At 36.2% G+C, this 21,951-nt stretch overlaps 2 protein-coding genes across 6 annotated transcripts; one reads left to right on the top strand and one right to left on the bottom strand.

The window, feature by feature from the left end:
• Window positions 1–604: 604 nt before the first annotated feature.
• On the bottom strand, window positions 605–17,389 carry LOC114376035 (probable GTP diphosphokinase CRSH, chloroplastic). Of its 5 annotated transcripts, XM_028333940.1 has the most exons (19): window positions 16,886–16,999; window positions 16,594–16,793; window positions 16,094–16,152; window positions 15,880–16,011; window positions 14,972–15,112; window positions 14,451–14,507; window positions 13,911–14,005; window positions 13,467–13,599; window positions 12,836–13,009; window positions 11,428–11,618; window positions 5,968–6,034; window positions 4,755–4,888; window positions 4,162–4,228; window positions 3,994–4,056; window positions 3,667–3,908; window positions 3,457–3,583; window positions 3,083–3,175; window positions 1,973–2,158; window positions 605–1,458 (listed from the first exon to the last, which is right to left on the bottom strand). In XM_028333940.1, the coding sequence occupies exons 3-19, from the start codon at window positions 16,142–16,144 to the stop codon at window positions 1,171–1,173; spliced, it is 2,241 nt and encodes a 746-aa protein (XP_028189741.1). In that variant the 5' UTR covers window positions 16,145–16,152; window positions 16,594–16,793; window positions 16,886–16,999; the 3' UTR covers window positions 605–1,170. The 5 variants fall into 5 exon arrangements, 4 of the variants coding, with proteins under 4 accessions (XP_028189741.1, XP_028189739.1, XP_028189742.1 ...); XM_028333938.1 differs by lacking the exon at window positions 16,594–16,793 and having other exon boundaries at window positions 16,886–17,386; XM_028333941.1 differs by lacking the exon at window positions 16,594–16,793 and having other exon boundaries at window positions 15,880–16,015; window positions 16,886–16,950.
• A 1,525-nt stretch (window positions 17,390–18,914) lies between these two features.
• LOC114373901 lies at window positions 18,915–21,785 on the top strand. Its single transcript, XM_028331469.1, has 2 exons — window positions 18,915–19,322; window positions 19,845–21,785. The coding sequence occupies exons 1-2, from the start codon at window positions 19,100–19,102 to the stop codon at window positions 21,425–21,427; spliced, it is 1,806 nt and encodes a 601-aa protein (XP_028187270.1). The 5' UTR covers window positions 18,915–19,099; the 3' UTR covers window positions 21,428–21,785.
• The last annotated feature ends 166 nt before the right edge of the window (window positions 21,786–21,951 follow it).

Raw genomic sequence — 21,951 nt, 5'->3', positions numbered from 1 at the left:
ATCTGGAATTTTAATTTCCTTTTAAAAGGTGAGAAATTAAAATTCTTTATTATAGTCTTGTTCAAGAAACACCGTCTGAACTCCTAAAATATCGATCCGGTGTGAGCATAGAAAACACGTATAACTAGCACACCAATTATATCTTTTTTTTTTCATTCATTTTTTTTATCCTCATAATTTTAATTTTTTTTTATCCAAACATAATTTTGAAAATAAAAGAATTTCAATTGAAGTATTTGAAATTCTTAGAATTTTAAATTTCTTCATTCAAACACACTCTTAGGAAATTGTGTAGATTTATCTCTTTTCCTTAATTTAATATTATGCGGTGAATTTCTTCTTTTCGCTCACCTAAAACAAAGTAAAATCTTCACAAGGTAACTTAAATGATCTCAATGAACGCATTTTGTATACTACATGGAGAGAAGAATAATGCAAATGATCATGATGGTACATTGACCTTGCCAAATTCACGAAGGTGGAATATGTTTTCGCTATGGGTTTTTTTTTTTTTTTTTTTACTTCAAAATTTCTCAGCCTGCCGTAATGTGCAATAGTCAACGGTAAGTGGTTCTCATTGGAAGGATTTAGGGGAATCCGCTTGTGCATGAAACCTTGCCGTAGCAACTTCTCTTGAAATACAATACAGATAATACTTCTCGACAAGCTGAAATTCAATGTTTTGGGACTATTTTCTTATACTGAACCATGCTTCAAGAGCTGTACAGTAGAAATGAATCCTAAGCCCATGTTTTGCTATAAATTTAAACTGTATCATACAACTATTTCTAATAATCATATACACAGCATTTTCCCTGGCTTGGCTGCTCTTTCCAAGGATTCTTGATAAAATTATTGCAGCTTCAAACAATTTTAAAGTGCAGTGGTTTAATGCTTAAAATTCCAAATACAGTGAATAACCACAGTACCAAAAATTAGTAATAACCACACATATAACCAACACAACAATAAAAATTATGATAGCACATGTGGTTATCCAACTTATTCTTGGAATCAAGTTTAAAGCCACCACATTTTAAATTTTTGAAAGTACGTTATTCTACCAAGAATCCCCATCCCTAAATAAAATAAAAACTATTTCTATACCATCTACTTTAACCACATACGGCCCATAAAGAATTATTTACATTTTTCTAAAGAACGAATGATTTAAATTCTTACTTCAACTACATCGCCATCTTTGAGTTTTGTGTTGGGCAGTACTAGCTGTCCATTAATCAAAACCAGCTTTCCCTCCAAACCAACTCTTTGAGCTGCATCAGTAGCAGTGCTACCGGCCTTTAGCCTCAAAATTTCACCATGAGGCCAACATATAATTACCACCTCCCCAAGAGAACCATGAAGATCATAAAGCTTTACATCATGCTTTGTTTGCTTGAAATTTACTTCAGAGCGCAATTGCTCTTCCCAAGAAAGCATTGTTCTCAACAGGTTCACCTAAAAGATAAATTATAAACAGTGTCATGTTTCATAAATCAATCTACTGGAATAACGGGGGGTAATAAAACATCAACTTTCACTTTGCATGGTGGCAGACAAACAATACTCTTATACCCAAATTTTGGCCAACTCCGCAAATTAGACTAACCAATTTCTACCATCTTAGCGGTGTTTTGAAATTTTAAATTTGCAACTATAACCATTACCAAAAATATAAATGATCTGCAACAAAATATATTTGGCTTTGGGTCGAGCAAATTTCAGACAAGTGAATCAACAACTTTTTAGCATGTGAATAGTCAGTGACACTGACCAAATTAAGGAACAAGAAGAATCAAACTTAAAAACTATTCTAATGGAGCGACAATCTAACTAGCATGATATAAAGAAAAAAATGCATCTATAATATTTGAGTGGCAATGGTTTTGAAACAAACACAAAGCTAAACAAAGATAAGCAATTCCCATTTGCACAAAGCATGTAAGAGAGAGATAAGATGGTTTACAAATACCTTGTTATCGATGCCAGCTTCTACAGAAGTTGATGCAACCAAGTCAAATTTTGACCGAGATGTTATCCAGTCCACTTGCCTGCCCTCAAACACAGCAGATACAACAGCCCAATATTCAGATTTTTCTTGCTCAGTAAAATTGATAACCTGGATGAATGTTGGGAGTAGGCGCCCAAATTGGTCTTGCTGCGAATGATGCAAATAATAATATAAAGCTCTTCAGTAGTGGAGTCTGATAATTTGCAAACCCATTATAGGTCTAAGAAATTAGAAAACCAGTAATAAAAGCAGTCAACGTGATTTATAATAGATTAATTTTGATGCATTGTCAATATAAAATGGTTTTACATTGTCATCTAATGATGTGTCACCACTTCACTAAATGAGATTAATAACAAACACAAATTAAATTGTAAATAATATGCTCAAATTTTCCATCTTAAAAAAACAATCATTTTATCCATCATGTGGCATTCATAAAGTCATAGAGACTGACATGAACCATTTATCTTTAAAATGAGAGAAAATGATATAGGATGACATAAATGATGAAAATTTCAAAAAAAATGACAGATTAATATGGATACAGAGAAGTAGCTAGATGTAATCATGACTTTATCTTAGTATTTCAGTACAGGAATATAATGCTAGTTTTAATTTTAAAATATTCACACTCTTCATGTGATTTGAATCTGATTTTTCTTCACCACCTGAGGACATAAACAATGTTTGCTAATTCAAGTATCCAACCCTTATATATTACTGCTCAATAGCCCAAAAGAATAAGCTCACTTACAAATATTTCCTGGATTACTTAGCACTTAATCAATGTTAAGCCTTCAAATATTGACTTAGCAAAAGACTGCCCAAAATGAGTATAGTTTCTCTATAGTAAATACTACATTGCAGAATGCAGATACATTTCCAACACATGCTGATCACTATGAACTAGAATAAAGTTAGTGTGCAAAGGATAAATTTGCAAATCTAAAAAAAATGAAAAAATTTCCTGTGTGTATGTCATTGTGTCTACGTTGCTGATAAACAAAATTAATGAAAACTAAAATGTAGTGTATAATTTTATATTCTCAACTGCTTAGAAAAACATACCTTATGATACATACCATCTCGACACAGTGTGTACTTCTCTAGACAAGTAAACCAATCCCCATGCCCTGGTTCAAACCACCATTCATCAGACACCTGAAACAGGTCAACAGTAAGCAACCGACTAGGTAATTTAAAATTTAAAATACAGTACAAAAGAAAAGATAGCACAACAGCAGGATCTGGATACGGAGAGAGCAATATAGCATGTAGGAAGCTAGTTGGTAAGCTTAACTATCACATATAGAGATCCATCAAGACATTTCCTTCTCATTAAGTGTAATTATTAGTCAATCCATGTCCTTTCCATAAACCATTCATCATGAGCCATCTATACTCAAGTCACATATCAATATATGTTGATTAAAGCAGCAAACCTTTTTGTAAAGTCGTGCATAAGCTTCCCATCGCTTAATCTGGAAAGATCTTCTGTCAGCTACTGCTTCAGAAGCTGCTAGCCCAAAGCTCACAGCAACTAGCAATTCTCTTTCATCATTCTCTACACTGAAAAGATAATGAACATGGGTGACAATCAGTATGAATAGCTTTATAACATAACATCCATTAGAAATGAAAGTGTTATGTACCTGATGATAACCGCAGCAAGTAAGTGACTTCCTTCTACTCTGAGGACTGGATGTCCAGCCTTCAATGACTTATATTTACTTGATAAAATATCTGAAGAATTTCCTTCCTCTAGATTTTTGGAGAAATAGGAGGATGCTTCAGTTTCAGGTTCATCCATGCTGTCTATGGATAAAAAAGGATTCCCAGTTTCCTTGTAAAGCCAATGTGCAGCAAGTCCATGTTCAGCACACTCATGCATCCTCTATCAAGAAAAATAATAATTGAAAATATCAAGAACTAAAAAATAAACGAGTAACCTCTGCAACACATGTGAAGTAACTTGGCACCTGTGTCCTTATTTGTACTTCTAAAGGTGAGTTGTCAGGACCTTGGACTGCAGTGTGCAAGGACTGCAATTTAAACACGTTAATACAATCACAAGCACAATTCTCAAGACTAGAAGAACAAGATCATTTTAATTTTATGTTGTGAAAAAATGAAAAGGAAAGCCTAACCTGATAGCCACTAGGCTTTGGATTAATGATGTAATCATCAAATTCACCATCTATTGGAGTCCAAAGCCTGTATAGTAAAATGTAAAACATACATATCAATTAAGAGCCATTGTTCAGGGCCAATAGAACGGAAAAACTTGGTTTTGGTAATTAAAAAAATAGGGAAAAATGAATTTTTGGTCAGTGTACTTTCGATCAAACTTGGTTTAGGTCCCCATACTTTTAAATGGATGAAATTCTCTAACTTAAGAAAATATGTGAATTTAGTCCCTCCTCCAACTTCGTGGCAGTCAAAAACCACCACTAAATGTTATGTTTAAAGATGAGAAGGGACGAAATTCACATATTTTCAAAAGTTGGAGGACTAAATTAAACAATTTGAAAGTACAAGGACCAAAATCAAGTTTGACTGAAAGTATAGGGACTAAAAACACATTTTTCCCAAAAAAATTGAAATTAAAAATATACCAATATGTTGCATGCAAAAAATGTCAATTAAGTTTATGTCTATCTTTATACAGTCATTGCATTGAATGACTTGTGTATAGGTTGTAGGATAGAAAAAAGTGAAATTTGATAAAAAAAAAAAATACCTGTGTACAATGTCAAGAAGACTATAACAACACCGAACTGCAGGACCGTGTAAAGTTCCATTCTTGTCTCCCACAACTACTCTTAATGCACGTGCATCATATACTTTATCAATGCTTACATCCTTTCGTTTCATCTACACAACACAATCATGACTTTTACTATTCAATTAATTATTACAAAGTGATCTCATAAAATTTAAGATCCCTAGTGTTAACATTGCTCAGTTGGAAAAAAAGCATTTAAGGTTAGCTGGAGAAGAATATAGTAAAATAAAAGGAATATTATAACTAATCATTAGAATCCTCATCAAATTCATTTCCATACACTCATATTGCTTACATTTATTTCAGTCTCAGTTGATACTTGAGACAAAATATTTTGAAAGTAGATGGGTCTAGGAATTACAATGTTCTAGATTGTTATCAGGGATCTTCCTGAATCCATGGATTTACTTAAGATATTACTTCCCCACTTTGTCTATTAACATAAGATATTACTTTCCTCATTTGAACATGGTGCAACACCATATAAGAGGGTTTCTGATTATCCAACCCACTCACTCAAATTCTTATGCAACTGCTAAACTCCTAATTCACTTAAGCATCAGACTGTCTTTACTAGTACACCCTGCATCGCCCATCACCATTGGCGTAGGCAGCAAATGCAAGAGTCACACCAAGAATCCAACATCACAGATTGCAGGTAAGATCATTCATAATATGCAAATCTTTGCCAAAGAGAAATTGATTCAATGTTTTCGTCACATTCACTAACACAAGAAAAAATAAATGAAGACAAACAATGAAAGCCTAGATAGTAGCTTGTGGGGGTAGTTTCGAGGGAGGGGTATCCATTAATGAACATTGCCGACTAAATTGTTAGTAAATCCACAATCCTTCCAACAATATTTCTTGCTGGCACAGTAAAGAAGTGGTTGGTGAGAATAAACTAAGTCCACAAAGATTTACAACCACAAAAAATTTGAAGGGAACCATGGAACTTGTAACAATTTTCTTTTTATGAACAAGGTTTCTAAAATAAACTTTCCACGTATGCATCATTATTCACTAGCATCATGCTCCATTCAAACTATCCTAACCATTCATATAATGTCACACTTCTTCACAATTGTAGAGTGAGTGTAGCTAAAAGCCTAAAACACATACAGACATATATTCTTATTTCAAAGGTCAAACATGAATTTGACAATACCTTGCTGTATAAACTATAGAGGCTTTTTAATCGGCTTGATAATGTAATTTCCATTCCTGGAACATAACTGCAAATAAAGAAGGAAACATTTAAAAACTATAAATTGATTATACCATAGCACTATAGTAGTCAGCAATAGATAGTGTTGCTGATAGAGGAGGAAATAGATGGGAAAAGGTGAATGTTAGAAAATACCCTTGGAAGAGTTAGAGAGCTGTCAGTTGTAGGACAGCTAAAATAACTGTTAGTTAGTTATAACCAATTGTAGTTAGATAAGAGGCTATAAATAGCTTTGGGAGGGATTAGTTAGGGGTTGAACAGAAATTTGGAGAGAATAGGAGGGTGATGAGACCTCGAATCCATCAAAGTGTGTAATCCTTGAGTTGTAGCATTCTAAATCGAATAAAACGATTTCCCCTGTTCTAGTCCAGTTCTATCAACTGGTATCAGAGCTCCGATCTTGGAGCATAGAATCGTTAATGATGACGAAAGCGAATGCAAGAATGAAGACATGCATGAAAGCTATGGAGAAAGCGATGGAGGCTATAAATAGCGTTGGGAGGGGTTAGTTAGGGGTTGAACAGAAATTTGGAGAAAATACGAGGGTGATGAGACCTCGAATCCATCAAAGTGTGTAATCCTTGAGTTGTAGCATTCTAATTCAAATAAAATGATTTCCCTTATTCTGGTCCAGTTCTATCAACTGGTATTAGAGCTTTGATCTTGGAGTGTAGAATCGTTAATGGTGACGAAGGCGAATGCAAGAATGGAGACACACATGGAAGCTATGGAGAAAGCGATGGAGGAGAATCGTGAAGCAGTGGAATCGCGACTGAGCTCGATCGTAGGGATGACCCAAAGGTTGGCAGCGGCGTGGTAGAAAAAATCTCCTGCGATGAACGTGCACACAATTGACGCGAGCAGAGGAGATGAAGGTACGGCGGCGCACGACGGCAATCGGTGGAGGAATTTAGAATTGCCCATATTTGACGGTGAGGATCCAATGGGCTAGTTGACCAAGATTGAACGATATTTTCGATTACGAGCAGTTAGGGAAAATGACAAGCTGGAAGCAGTGATGATCGCGATGGAGGGGGAAGCTTTGGGTTGGTTCCAATGGTGGGAATCTTGGAATCCAAATCATTCTTGGGATGGGTTCAAGATTGCTGTCACTCAAAGGTTTTAGGCTTCGAGCTTGGGAAATCCTTTTCAAGCGCTGCTAGTACTGCAACAAGAAGAGACAGTGCAGGGATTCATAGGTCAATCTGAGAAGTGCGATGGAATGGTGAAAGGGTTGGAGGAGCCATTTTTGGTGAAAGTGTTTCTCAAGGGTTTAAAGGAAGAGATTAGCACTGAAGTAAGGCTTCATGAGTCAAAGAACTTGATGGAAGCCAAGGTTAAGGCTCGAAGGGTGGAGGATAAGAACAAAATTTTAGCAAAGTTACGCGTGGGTAATGGGAGGGGGAGTAATTTGAAGAAAATTGTTCATTCGGGGCAGAAGGGGGTAAGAGATTGGCAGCCAACAAACAATAAGGTGACTGACCTTCAAAATGTTGTAAAAACAGGGACAAGTGGCTGGAAAGGTAGAAGGATGTTCCACAATTTGTCTCCTGCAGAGGTAAATGAAATGATGAGGAAGGGAGAGTGTTTCTCATGCGAGGAGAAGTATAATCATACACGTGTGCAAAAATAGACAGTTTAGATTGATGATTATGGAACAGGAGGAAGAATGAGATCCTAGGAGCCAGCAAGGGGAGGATAAAGAAGAAGAGATGGGGGAGTCTCACCAATTATCCCTGCATAGTATTGGAGGTTTTACCACCCAAAAATCTCTTAAATTGTGGGGGAAAATTTAGAATAAAAAGGTGATTGTGCTAATTGACTGTGGAACCACTCATAACTTCATATTGCTGAAGTTAGTTAAGGAGCTAAGGTTGGAGGTAACCCCTACAAGCCCATATTCAGTAGAAGTAGGAGATGGAAACAAGGTTAGGTGTCAAGGAGTGTGTAGATCCTTGCCTATTGAATTTCAAGATTTACAATTCACACAAAATTGTTACTTGTTTGAATTAGGTGGTGTGGATTTGGTGTTAGGAATGGAATGACTGGCTGGATTGATGGCCATTGAGGCCAATTTAGAAAAATTGACATTCACAATGCCAGTGCACAATAGAAAATTCATATTGAGAGTTGAACCAGAGTTGATAAAAGCTTCCATTAGCATGAAAATGATCAAGGGGACCATGCTGGAGTCTGACCAAGGGCTTGGTGGAATCAAAAAGGGTGGAAGGAGAAAAGGGTCGGGAAGCAGTTCTTGACCTGGTGGTACAGCTGCTGGCACAATTTGAACAGGTTTTTCAAGAACCTCAAGGGCTACCACCACATCGAGAAAGAGATCATGCTATCACTATCACATCGAGAAAGAGATCATGCTACCACCACATTGAAAAGATGGTAAGAGATATATTAATTGCTGGAATTATTAGAACTAGTACTAGTCCATATGCTAGTCCAGTTATTTTAGTTAAGAAAAAAGATGGGAGTTGGAGATTTTGTGTAGAGTATAGGGCACTTAACAAAATTACTATGCCAAATAAGTTCCCTATCCCAATTATAGAGGAAATATTGGATGAAATTGGGGGGATGATTGGTTTTCCAAGCTAGATTTGCGTTCTGGGTATCATCAGATTCGAATGAAGGAAGAGGATATCCAGAAAACAACTTTCAAAACTCATGAGGGTCATTATAAATTCTTGGTCATGCCTTTTGGGTTGACTAATGCACCATCCACCTTTCAGGCACTTATGAATGAGGTGCTTCGACCCTTCTTAAAGCAGTTTGCATTAGTATTTTTTGATGATATACATGTATATAGTAGTAGCCTTGAGGACCACCACATGCATTTGAAGGCAATCTTACAAGTTCTGCAGCAACATGAATTGAAGGTGAACAAGAAAAAAATGCAATTTTGGTCAAAATTATTTGGAATATTTTGGGGCATATCATTTCAGGAAAAGGTGTAGAAGTTGACCCTAGTAAATTAGAAGCAATGGCTGAATGGCCTAGACCTAAGGATGCCAAAGGATTAAGAGCATTTTTGGAGTTAACAAGGTATTACAGGAGATTTGTGAAGGATTATGGAAAAATTGCACAGCCATTGAGTGCACTGCTCAAGAAGGATGCATTCCATTGGAGAGAAGAAGCAACTCATGCCTTTGAAGAGTTTAAGGTAGCAATGCGGAAGCTTCCTATTCTGACACTACCAGATTTTTCTAAAAGTTTTATCTTGGAAACTGATGCATCAAGAACTGAACTGGGGGAAATTTTATTGCAGGAAGAGAAACCTTGAGCTTTTTGGAGCAAGGCTCTATCAGACAGGGCTCAGCTCAAGTCAGTATACGAGAGGGAATTGATGGCAATGGTGTTAGCAGTGAAGAAATGGAAGCATTATCTGCTAGGTAAGAAATTTTTAATTAGGACTGATCAAAGGAGTTTGAAGTTCCTAAATGAGCAGAGACTTATGAGTGAAGAACAGTTCAAGTGGGCTACTAAATTGATTGGTTATAATTTTGATATTCAGTACAGACCAAGCAAGGAGAATATAGTGACTGATGCACTATCCAGGCAGTTTTCATTTTCAGCAATTTCGTTGGTGCAAGAGGAGGAATGGGCTGATTGGGAGGAAGAAATACAAGTTGATCCTCAATTATACGGAATTTATCAAGGGATTCTAACTAAAACAGAAGAGAAGCCTGGATATACCATTCATGGAGGTAAACTATACTTCAAGGATAGACTAGTTTTGTCAAGAAATTCCACTAGAATCCCTATACTTTTGAAAGAATTGCATGATTCCCCTTTGGGAGGACATTCAGGGTTTTTTTGAACCTTCAAGAGGGTGGCTAATGTGATGTTTTGGCAATGAATGAAGAAAACTATAGGGGACTATGTTGCTGCATGTGAAATCTGTCAGAGAAATAAGGCCAGTACATTAGCTCTTGCAGGGTTGCTGCAGCCCCTACCTATTCCAACTAAGGTAAGGAATGATATTTCAATGGATTTCATTGGAGGTTTACCAAAGGCTCAAGGATAGTGGATAGGCTAACTAAGTATGCTCATTTTTTTTGTATTAAGTCATCCTTATACAGCTAAGGAAGTAGCTGAGTTATTCATTAAAGAAGTGGTGAGACTGCATGGGTTCCCAGGCTCAATAGTATCTGACAGAGACAAACTTTTTATGAGCCTCTTTTGGAAGGAGTTGTTCAATAAAGAAAACACTCAATTGAAGATGAGTACTGCCTATCATCCTCAAACAGATGGGCAAATAGAAGTAGCTAATTGATGCTTAGAAGCGTATTTGAGGTGTTTAACTAGAACCAAACCAAAACAGTGGCCTAAACACTTGGCCTGGGCTGAATTCTGGTTCAATACAAATTTTAATATCTCTGCCAAGATGTCTCCTTTTAAAGTTTTGTATGCACAGGAACCTCCACTGTTAGTTAAAGGAGCTGACATTCCTTCCAAATTGGAAGAGGTAAATTAATTGAGTAAGGACAGGGATGAATTATTGCAGGAACTAAGGAACAATCTGCTCAAGACTCAAGATCAGATGAGAAGATTTGCAAACAAGCATAGAAGGGAGCTAATCCTGCAGGCAAGAGACTGGGTCTTTCTGAAACTACAACCTTATAGAATGAAGTCTCTAGCAAGAAAGCCAAATGAGAAGCTGAGTCCACGATTTTATGGACCCTACAAGGTGGTACAAAGAATTGGGGAGGTCGCTTATAAACTGGAACTTCTAGAAGGAAGCAAGATACATCCGGTGTTTCATATATCCTTGCTCAAGAAAGCAGTTAAGCCCACTTGTTCCCCTCAACCATTACCAACAGCCCTGAATGAAAATTGGGAACTACAGGTCCAACCAGAGAAGGTCATGCAAAGCAAAATTTCAGAAGATGGCAGAAAGGAGGTTCTTATCAAATGGCAAGATTTACCCCACCATGAAGATAACTGGGAACTTGCTGATGAAATACAAACTGTTTTTCCTCAATTTGACCTTGAGGACAAGGTCCATCTTGGGGGGGGTATTGATAGAGGGGGAAATAGATGGTGAAAGGTGTATGTTAGAAAATACCCTTGAAAGAGTTAGAGAGCTGTCGGTTGTAGAACAGCTAAGATAACTGTTTGTTAGCTATAACCAATTGCAGTTAGATAAGAGGCTATAATTAGCTTTGAGATGGATTAGTTAGGGGTTGAACAAAAATTTGGAGAGAATAGGAGGGTGATGAGACCTCGAATCCATCAGAGTGTGTAATCCTCAAGTTGTAGCATTCTAATTCGAATAAAACGATTTCCCCTGTTCTGGTCCAGTTCTATCAGTTGTGTAAAACACAAAAATATAGTTCAGCATGCATTTGTCATGGACAATATCGAATGTAAAAGTGGTAAAAAAGAACATACGAAGATGATATAATCATTTCTCGCTCAAGTGCTTCCTCGCAAATTACCATTGTTGCCAAAGCTAGCCCAGCCTCTTGAACAACCTTTGGTTTTTTGCATGTCTCTAGATTATTCCCAATACTACTGAGATAGTTAGCCCGTTTTCTCCGATCCAACAATATATCAAATGGGACTACAGCTTCCAAAAGATCCTGGAAAGTAAAATTAAAAAAGTGGTGTAATTACAATGAAAAAATTGTTCTCACCCTTTCCCAAGACTTAAAGATGTAATATTGACTCACTGCCTCAATAATTACTCACAACTGTCAATCATGAATATCTCAGACAACAGGACAAGGGTTACCAAAGAGTTGTCACTTCAGATAGCCACCAAAATTATCTTTAGAAATTTTTTCGCAACCACCAAATTCTTGGAACCAAATTTATTTAATGTTAAGGAAAAAAAAAAGTGTTTTATCAGGCTTCTTTCTAACTTAAAATTTACTTCTTTTTTATTGAGCCGCATACAGGATATTAAGAACAAGTCAAGGTGGCTGGCAGTAACTTGGAGTATTTGGCAGAAGAGGAATAAGATTATATTCTCTAACGACTCCTTCGACGCCAACAAAGTGATCGACGACGCAGCTTTTCTATTGTGGACATGGTTATCCAACTTGGAGAAGGACTTCTCACTACCTTTCAATCAGTGGTCTAGTAACATTAGAGAAGGGTTTTTGTATTAATATTGAAAAGATACTTACATTAGTAACATTTCCTACCATGCTGTAGCCTGCTTGGTTCCTTCATAGACTCTATTTAGTCTGTTTTGGAACCATTTGCACGGCCATCTACCTATATGTATTTCAGTACCTCTGGTACTCTTTAATATATATATAAATACCTATCTTTGCTGATAAAAAAAAAAAAGAACAAGTCAAGGTAACATCACTTTTGTAAAATAGGATAAAATATAGAGGGATAGTAGACTGAAACTGTGTGTCAAAGTACACAGCGGATGCTTGTTTATATAGACAAGTAGTATTGATTACATATAATTAGAGGATATTCAGTTTCCTCTAAATCAGATATCATATCCTATTACATCATTATACATTAAATTCCTAATTCTCAACAACTTTATAGTTCACATGCTTTCTGGACTCACTTTAGTAGAAAACATTTGGAGCATCTTTATGTAAAAAAGACAAAAATATATTAACAAACAGTATAGTTATTTACTCCTTCATATTTCCTACCCAGGCACGAAACAAGCATTTTGGTGTAAATTATTACGGTTGCAATAAGCACCAGTATAACCCAGAAAGCAACCACCGAAGGAAACAATGCATCAGAATTTAATCAAATCTCATGATCATAAATACAAACAAGTAGAATGAAGTATTGAACCCTTGCACTTAAAAATTCTTACCTTCCTATTTACATCCTCATTGAATGTCAAGGATCCATTGCAGAAAGCAGTTGAACTGTTCTCGTCCAAATGTATCAAGTTGCCTTTTATTGATAATCTTCTCGGGTTTCCTGTTCTGCTAGTAGGACTCCACATGGAAGCAAGATCAGCTCGCATCTTTTGAAATATTTGAGGCTGGTATCAAGGTACAAATAGAACACAGATGTTTAAGTGCCAATAATTATAATAATGCCAAAGTTATGCCATCTTGATAGTGCTAATTTTATTGCTGTTTATATCCAGAAGCAGGAATTTAATACTTTAACTTCTTATGATCATCCACTTTCATGCTTAAAAATATGAGATATAATAATGAAGGTCCAGAAAATACTTCAAATTATATTTTCAACACTTGAAATTTTAAGTTATGCACAAAAAGCTTTAAAGTAATTTAGGACAAGATAGTCTTTTGGGTCTTTCTTTGGTGCACAGCACAAAATTCCTTTGAGGTGAGCAGATGTTCATAGGGATTGGATACCTTCACTGTACCAATATTTTCATCTGTTTGTTGTGTGTCTACTTTTCTTACAGCATTACATCAATATAATTGATCACTCTCAAAGCAAAAGAAACCAAGAAACTATTAGAAGACCTGCAGAACAGCAAAGCATAAATCTTCCAGTTCAGCTTTCAATGCCCACAGACCCAATCTTGAAGCAAGTGAACACCAAATGATTAAGGTCTCCTCTGCAACAGCTTGAGCTTTTTGCAATGGCAGGGCATAACTGCAAAGAGAGATTGTCACCCAATAAAATGACCCATGCAACATACCTAAAACTTATAATCTGTTTAGCCAAAAAGTCAAAAAGCACAGTATGAATTTAATTTGTTGGTTAAAGGTGGCTTCTATAGCAAGGAAGTAAAGATTCACTACCAAAAACCATGAACGATTGAGAAAGCTATAAGATCAAAATAATTTTTCCTTCATCTTCAGAGAATAACAGATCTGAATTAAAGGACCAAAACAGGGAAAATAAAGAAGACCAGCAATAATTGGGTGTAAAGGGAAAAAAATTAAGAAGCTCATAGTAAGTACATTGTTCTCATGTTGTGAAGACGATCTGCAAGCTTGATGAGCACAACACGTGGATCATCAACCATTCCCAAAAGCATCACTCGTAAATTACTTGCCTAGCAGATTAAGAATGTAGCATATCAGAAAAACTCTCTGCTGCTAGTTCCACCACCAATATATCATGTTTTACAAATCTCAGAATGGTCATTTTTTAATATTATCTTGACCAACCACCAGATGCATTATATTCACAGATACAAAAAGTTGTTGCGCAAACCTGTTTTGTGGAAGCTTAGTTTCATAAAATTTAACAGACTGCATAAAATTAACCCAACCTCAATCTTCTATAAGGAAAAGTATAGAATATCCATAATACAGAAAGAAGATGATGTGATACATTTTTATCTTCCCATATTAATCTTCGTATTGCTTAAACTGTGTTATTGTATTAGGCAGGCATTCTTTTCAGTATATTTTGTTACTGATTTTTAACATGATACCAAAGTATACTTAAAAATCGAAGTAGCTAATTGATACATATGCCAAATGCAAATTATGTACCTCTTCTTGGCCAAGGACACCCTGGTTTACACTTACCCTCCGATTTCTGCGTAATAGCTGCAAAAGATAATGTGGTTATTATATAATAGAGTAATAAAAGAAAACAGTGATACTTTCCAGAGTTGTTGGGAGAATTGAGTTTCAAGCATCTAATGTACAAATATGATGAAACAGCAGAATATGCCACTAATGATGCAATAGTTATGAGATAAATGCTAGAGATTAACATTCCTAAAAACTCAAGGTATTAGGTGCATACTTGTATTGAAATTTATTTCAATCATGAAAAATGGGCCAACTAGGTAATAAAGGCTTTAATACCATGTCATGGACCAATACAAGCCAAAAGCTTAAGAATAAGTTTGTAAGATGAATGCATACAAATGTTTCCGTATCTTTATTTCAGTCAAGGTGTGTAGCGAATTGAATTCTAGCAACTACCAAGCAAACTATAATGCGCCTCCCAATATATATGTGTGCGTGCGTGTGTCTGAGACATTCTCTATTCTTTATTATCATACCTGATTAATATAGCTTAACCTTGAAACACTGGCTACCAACTTGACCACATCATCCCCAAACTCTGCCTCAATGTCCCGCAGACTTTGGCAAGTGTCGTCAACCACATCATGTAAAATACCAGCCACAACAGTGTCAACAGCCTGAAACAGAGTATCAAGATCACAAGCAAACGAAAAGTTGAATAGAAACATGTTTTTGATATGTGATGCATTAAGCTTAAAAATGCAGAAGACAATAGTAGCATAAAAGTTAGCGTGTTACATAAGTGTCAGTTCAGAGTAGTAAAGATTCAGTTTAGCTGTCTCAGTGAATTCAAAGGTTAAATCTGGTATGAAGCAAAATCAATATTTTCATATAATTTTCAATAAATTTTCAATCAATTTAGAAATTGAGATGTGTAAAAAAACATATGCAAGGCTTAGTGGAAACAGCAGACAAATTGAAAATATTTCCCCAGAAAAAATATATCATATATTACCCAACAGTTTAAATATCAAAACTAAAATTATGGATAGTTAAAATAAATGATACTGATACATATCATTATAATTAATAATTATGTCAAGTTTAGTGTTTCACTAATATGTTTCTTCAGAATTGCTTAGATTCATAAAAGAAGACCCTCCACCAGTCCACCATATGTTTGTTAAAATTTATGGTGAAAGCACTAATTTGTGTTCTGATTAATATGAAACTGCTGAGTAAATTGGTGAGGAAGGGTGGGGGAGGGATATTCCAAGATGCTGAAAATTTTGAAAATGAACAATCTTTGTGTCATGGAGTGCAGGAGGAAAAGGAGTCAGTCAATGCCTTGTTTGTTTTCCAGAAGGTAAAAGAAATATACAACACATAACAAATTCAGTCACTTTTAACTGTAGCATTACTAGCTAGTCAGAGGAGTTCATACTCGTTTACCACTTGATGGAACCAATGCAGCCAAAATTCTTCCTGTGTGGATACAATGTGTTAAATAAGGGTCTCCTGTCTTCCGCATTTGGCCACGGTGTGCTTTCCTTGCAAAAGCTATAGCCTTCTGTACCTGCCTTCACACATAAGGTGTTTTAATGATGTAACAAGAGAACATACAAGTCCTATCACAAGTAGAGATATTAATATTAAACCTTTGCATCGTCAAATATAGGGTAGCCAGTAACATCTACTCCATCCAGCATCACAGTACCTGCATGTTAAATTTTGTTAACATAGGACATATGGAAGATGATAAATTTTGTTAATAAGAAAACTCACGAGTAGACCAGCCCTGTCACGTAATGACAGAAGCAGCAACAGAAAATTTCAAACGCATACAAAGAACTACCAATTGCATATCACATTTAATGTCAGCATTATTTGATGATACAACTTGATGCTCCACCTCAAGCATGTTTTGTTAATTGTTACAAATGAAAAACCCAAAACGGAAAAAGAAACACATCATCATACAATACGTATTCAATATGACGATATGACTCTTCTAAAAATATGAAAGTAGGATACATATCTAGATATGTATAAAAATTCATAGAATATACATAGTATATAATTAAAATTCTGCAAATTCAAATTGATAACATGAACTTTGGACATTACTAAAAACAAAATAAAAATTTCAAATCATTACCATCATAAATCACTCCCTATTTCTAGAAATAGGAATAGTATCAATTCCTTCTTCAACGTGATCCATAAAGAAAATAGTCTCCATTTGTGTATTAATTTGGATACACTAAACAAAAACAAGTATCGGGTGCTTCATAGGACACTATCTACAGAAGAAGTCTTCAATTCGCAATGAAAATAAATCATAAGCGCTTGAGCGAGCTTTCATGTGGCATCAGAAATCATGTGTCAGTATATATATTAGCAACCTCTAAAAAAAAAAAAAAGAGAGAGAGAGAAGAGGCAGAAGAAACCTGGTTGTTCCTGCAGTTTGGGCCAAAGGAAATCAACCTTGGTGGAAAGACAAGCGCCAGAAGCAATTGCGAAGGCGGTGACGGCGACCTGTGTGATGGCGGAGGAGACGGCGCTGTGTGCGGAAGCAGCTTTGGCGGCGGCGATGACATTATCGGAGGTGAGAAGAGTGGGAGCAGCGATTTGGTCAAGCAAACAGCGAAATCGAGAACGGTAAGGTTTGAAGGATCGGAATCTGCGAAGAAATGGAGACTTGTTCTGAGCTGCTAACATTGTAGAACGTTGGCATGAGAGCACGCTCATGCTCATAGTGAAGTGAATAAGAATGGCTGGCAGAGGCAGTTATTTGTTATTTTCTCGGGAAATGAGTGGTTGGAAGAGAATAAGCTCAAGGAAGAAAGGAGTCTATGTATGGCTGATTTTCTCATTGAGATCTTATTTTGTCCTATTCTGGTGGATAGGACTCTAGAAGATAAACAATGTTGTTTTGTTGCCTTGCGGGATTTTTTGAAAGACATTGACACTTTGGTTGTGAGAAAAAAATGAGAGGAAGTGAGAGTAAATAAATAAATAAAAGTTGAGAAAAATAGAAATTGTTTGGTTGAAGATAAAAATGAAAATAAAGGTGCGAAAAGCAAGTATGATAGCGGCAATGTCCAACTATCTCAAAAATAGTCTGTGATGTAGACGTCAATCTTCTTGCAGGCTTTGAGTCCAACTTAACATCACTACTTACTTATCAAGGCAACCAAATGAATGACCACTAGTGCCATTAGTGTCACTGTTACCAGCACAATGTGAATATGTTTTCGGTGATTCTTGGGCTAATGCGATCTAAAACAATAATTGTTAAGTTGAGATTATGGATTAGGTCTATGACCATCCAGAAATTTCTCAAATGTTTCTGAATTTAAAATAAAGAAAAATGAAGATAAATATCATGAATAATATGACTGATTAAAAGTAAAATTATAAATATTATTGGGATAAATATGTTTTAATTTAATCATATCATATTATCATTAACGACATGAGATCTTCAACAAAACCATCGTCAGGACAGCATCCACCATTCTACCAAGTACCAACACTAACAGTCCAAGTCATCCAATTGATTGTACCACCTTTCTTTTTCTACAATTAATAATGATCCATGTGTCCATGCCTCCCCACGAATTTTGGAAGGGAGAGAATGAGGATAAAGACAAGAGAGAGGAAATGGGGACACACTTCAGGACCATTTTACCTAGTATTTAAAATTTTAAATGTAGATCATTTTTTTTTTTTTTACTGGGAGTTTGGGAGCTCATTCCAACTAAACCAACTAACCATAGAAATTAACCCCAACTGAACCCAACCAACAAAATCTCTGTCACTAGGAACGGAGGCAAAGATGTATGATATAAAGGGGCTAAATAAAAAAATCTCATAAGAAAATTCAAACACTTTTGTTTTTAAAAAAATAAGTTTTAATTACTATAAAAAACATATAAAAATTAAAACATAAATGTTTTGAAAGACTAAAACTTAGAACTATCATATTATCTTGTCCAGTAAACATGGACCGGAAAAAGATAGAATAAATTACACTAACTTTTTCTAAGATTTTGCCAAATTTTCTCTTGATATTTCCCATTTTTTTATTTCTACATTTATCCTGGTAATTGTTTTAAATATATTACTCTAGTTTCCCTACATATGGTACTAATATTTTTTAATTACTTGAAAAATATTATAGTGTGTACCATTATGTAAATGCTAAAATAAAAAGAGGTTGCACGTAATCTCCAAAATTCTCAGAGGGAGTTTTTTTTTTCCCTCAATAAATTAAGGTAAATAATCCCATCTTATTACATTTGTTTTTTGTCACCAAATGAGTCCTTAACAGCTAATCCAAAGACTTATAACACTTTTCGTAGTGAATTTGGTAGAAACACCGTATGATTCATTAAAATACAACAAATATGAGAAGAAAAACAAAAAAAATAATTTCCTCGGGAGAAAACAAAACAGGAAAAAAGTAATGGAATCAATGGAAAATGGAACATAACAGTGAAGGGAAGGGAAGAAGCAATAATTAAGAATTAAGAATGAATTAACACGCAAGTATGAGCGGGTCAGTGGGGGAACAAGTTCTTTCTTTTATTATTGTGAAAGAGATGGTGGCCCCGCAAATTGAAAGGAAAATGACTGAGCAGTTGCAGCAGGGGTGATTGATGATGATGATGATGATGATGGGTCTTGCGCGATCTAATCTGAATATGAAGCAGCGATTGTTGAGACTTTGTTACTATTGGGTCTCTCTGATTCCGCAACTATTGCGTCTCCTCCAAATGCTTTGCTTCAAATTCAACCACTTTCCTTGGAATCGGAAAGGCAACACCATTACTCTCCCTCAAACCTTTTCTCTTCCCTCTCCGCTTCCCCAATGGCCTCAAGGTTAGTTATTTCCCAACACACCCTTCTTCAAACTCTAACTATTTCATTTTTACTTACATTGCCTTTCATCAAATCCTTATTCTTTTAGGAAATTAATTAATTGTTTGCCTATGATATATTATGTACCCAAAAACCCGTCTTCCATTCCCACCATGTGCAAAATTCTCTTGCGCTAGCGACAACCATGCATCTTGATCGGGATTAGTCTCTGATCCAGCGGGTTAGGGGAAATGCAGACAAAACTTAGATGTCGTTTAGTGTTTTTAATGTTGTTCTTCAATTAGAATTGAATTTCACAACGGGAAATGTGTTGACTTTAATATTAACATTTACCATGGATTATTGAGATGGTCACGGTGAAACTTCAATTCTGATTGGAGAATAACACAAAAAAGTATGTAAGGAACTGTACCCAAGTTTTGTGAATATGATGAACTATACAATATTAGAACATTTTTTCCTAACTTGTGTCTCTAAATTAGTGATTAATCCATGTTTTTGATTTTGTGTATGTGATTACAGGACAAGGTTTTGCTTCTGGAATTGTAAACCTTGGGGAGATAGAAGTGTGCAAGGTCACTGGGTTTGAGTTTGTTTGGAACAGCAACATTGGAAAGCCTGTTGCTTTCTATAAACCTGTGCGAATACCAGATGGGTTCCGTATCCTTGGACACTATTGTCAGCCCAGTGACAAGCCGTTACGGGGTTTTGTGCTTGGTGTTAGGGAAGTGGAAACTGCTTCATCTGAGACAAGCAACTGTCACACGTTACCAGCCTTGAAGAATCCCCTTGACTATATGTTGGTATGGTGTTCCAATGCAGGAAGTAAGGAATTGCCAATTGGTTCTGCTTACTTTTGGGTGCCCCAGCTTCCTGAAGGTTACAGTGCCCTTGGCTATTTGGTTACTAATGTGCCCGACAAGCCCAATTTGGATGAAATGATTTGTGTTCGTGCTGACCTCACTGATAAATGTGAACCTTACCGGTTAATGCTTGACGCTGCTCCTGTAACTCCAGAGTTTCCATTTCAGGTGTGGAATTTGAGACCTCGTGACCGTGGCATGCTGGGGGAAGGAGTTTCAGTAGGGACTTTTTTCTGCACTAGTTGTTGGAACAAGGGAGAAGAGCTACCTGTTGTGTGCTTGAAGAACCTAAATCCTGTGCTACCAGCAATGCCACGCCTCCACCAAATACATGCACTTATAGAGCACTATGGGCCTACTGTTTTCTTTCATCCCGAGGAAGCTTACTTGCCTTCTTCTGTTGATTGGTTTTTCAATAATGGGGCCTTGTTGTACCGAAAGGGCGTGTCCACGGGAGAGACCATTGATGCAGCCGGCTCAAATTTGCCAGGTGGGGGAAGAAATGACGGGGAGTTTTGGATAGATTTGCCAAGTGATGATAGAAGGGATTTTGTCAAGCATGGGGACTTGAAGAGTGCTAAGCTTTATGTTCATGTGAAGGCTGCTCTTGGTGGAACTTTTACTGATGTTGCTATGTGGGTGTTTTGCCCTTTCAATGGACCCTCCACTCTGAAAATTGGAATTACAAGTAGGGCTTTTAGTAAGGTTGGAGAGCATGTTGGTGACTGGGAGCATTTTACACTTCGTATATGCAACTTTACTGGAGAATTGTGGAGTATATATTTCTCACAGCACAGTGGTGGAAAATGGGTGGATGCCTATGAATTGGAGTATATTGATGGCAATAAAGCTGTTGTCTACTCATCCAAAAATGGACATGCAAGCTACCCCCACCCTGGAACATATCTCCAAGGGTCTTCAAAACTTGGGATTGGCATTAGGAATGATGCTACTCGTAGTCATTTGTATGTGGATTCTAGCATTCAATACGAGCTTGTTGCAGCCGAGTATCTAGGAGATGTTGTCAGAGAGCCTCAATGGTTGCAATTTATGAGAGAGTGGGGTCCAAAAATTGTTTATGATTCAAAAACTGAGCTGGATAAGATAATGAATGCTCTTCCTCGCGGGCTTCGAAATGCATTTGGTAACTTGATTAAAAAGCTTCCGGTAGAGCTGTATGGTGAGGAAGGTCCTACAGGGCCAAAAGAGAAAAATAACTGGATAGGAGATGAAAGATGGTGAATTTATATATATGATACTTCATACTTATACATATACATATCACACCAATTGGTCAAATCAGCAAGTTCTTTTTCTAGGCCAGAAATTTTGTAATAATAATATGTTGTAAATTCATAGTGTGAGAAAAGTTATATGCTTGTATTATAGTTTTGGGTGGTGCTTATGTTATTGTTTATTGGTTTTTGGAAAAGGGAGCAAGGTCAGACTTAGGATTTGTTGTCTGGGAATTAGTGTATTACATGAGAGTTCTTGTACTGTGTCTTGTGTCCCAGTGTGATTTGTTATCCATGCCAAAAATAATTTTGCAGGAGTGTAAATGATTCAATGAAAGTTCTTCCACTCTTTGCCTTTCGTCCAAGCCAAAAGAACACTGCTTATTAAATGGATGCTTTAACCAACTGAGCTACAAGAGCTGTTTATTGATAAGATTATGACTATTAATATATTTCAAAACCTAGGTTTGATATAGGTAGCCCCCGACCATCCAATCAGTATATCAAACGTATTAGACAAGAAAAAATTTC

Source organism: Glycine soja, chromosome 11 (genome assembly GCF_004193775.1).
Source record: "Glycine soja cultivar W05 chromosome 11, ASM419377v2, whole genome shotgun sequence".
Classification (NCBI taxonomy): Eukaryota; Viridiplantae; Streptophyta; class Magnoliopsida; order Fabales; family Fabaceae; genus Glycine; species Glycine soja.
Note: the sequence above shows the minus strand (reverse complement) of the source record. Positions and strands in the feature narration are given on the sequence as shown.

Bases quoted from the DNA above. Each gene is read 5' to 3' on its own strand.
- LOC114376035 (XM_028333938.1), bottom strand. From the start codon at position 17,192: ATGAGCATGAGCGTGCTCTCATGCCAACGTTCTACAATGTTAGCAGCT. The intron at 14,006-14,450 runs GTACATAATTTG...TTAATCTGCTAG, and splicing joins GTGTCCTTGGCCAAGAAGAG to GCAAGTAATTTACGAGTGAT. The intron at 3,909-3,993 runs GTGCCAAGTTAC...TTTTCTTGATAG, and splicing joins AAGTACAAATAAGGACACAG to AGGATGCATGAGTGTGCTGA.
- LOC114373901 (XM_028331469.1), top strand. From the start codon at position 19,100: ATGATGATGATGATGATGATGGGTCTTGCGCGATCTAATCTGAATATG. The intron at 19,323-19,844 runs GTTAGTTATTTC...ATGTGATTACAG, and splicing joins GCTTCCCCAATGGCCTCAAG to GACAAGGTTTTGCTTCTGGA.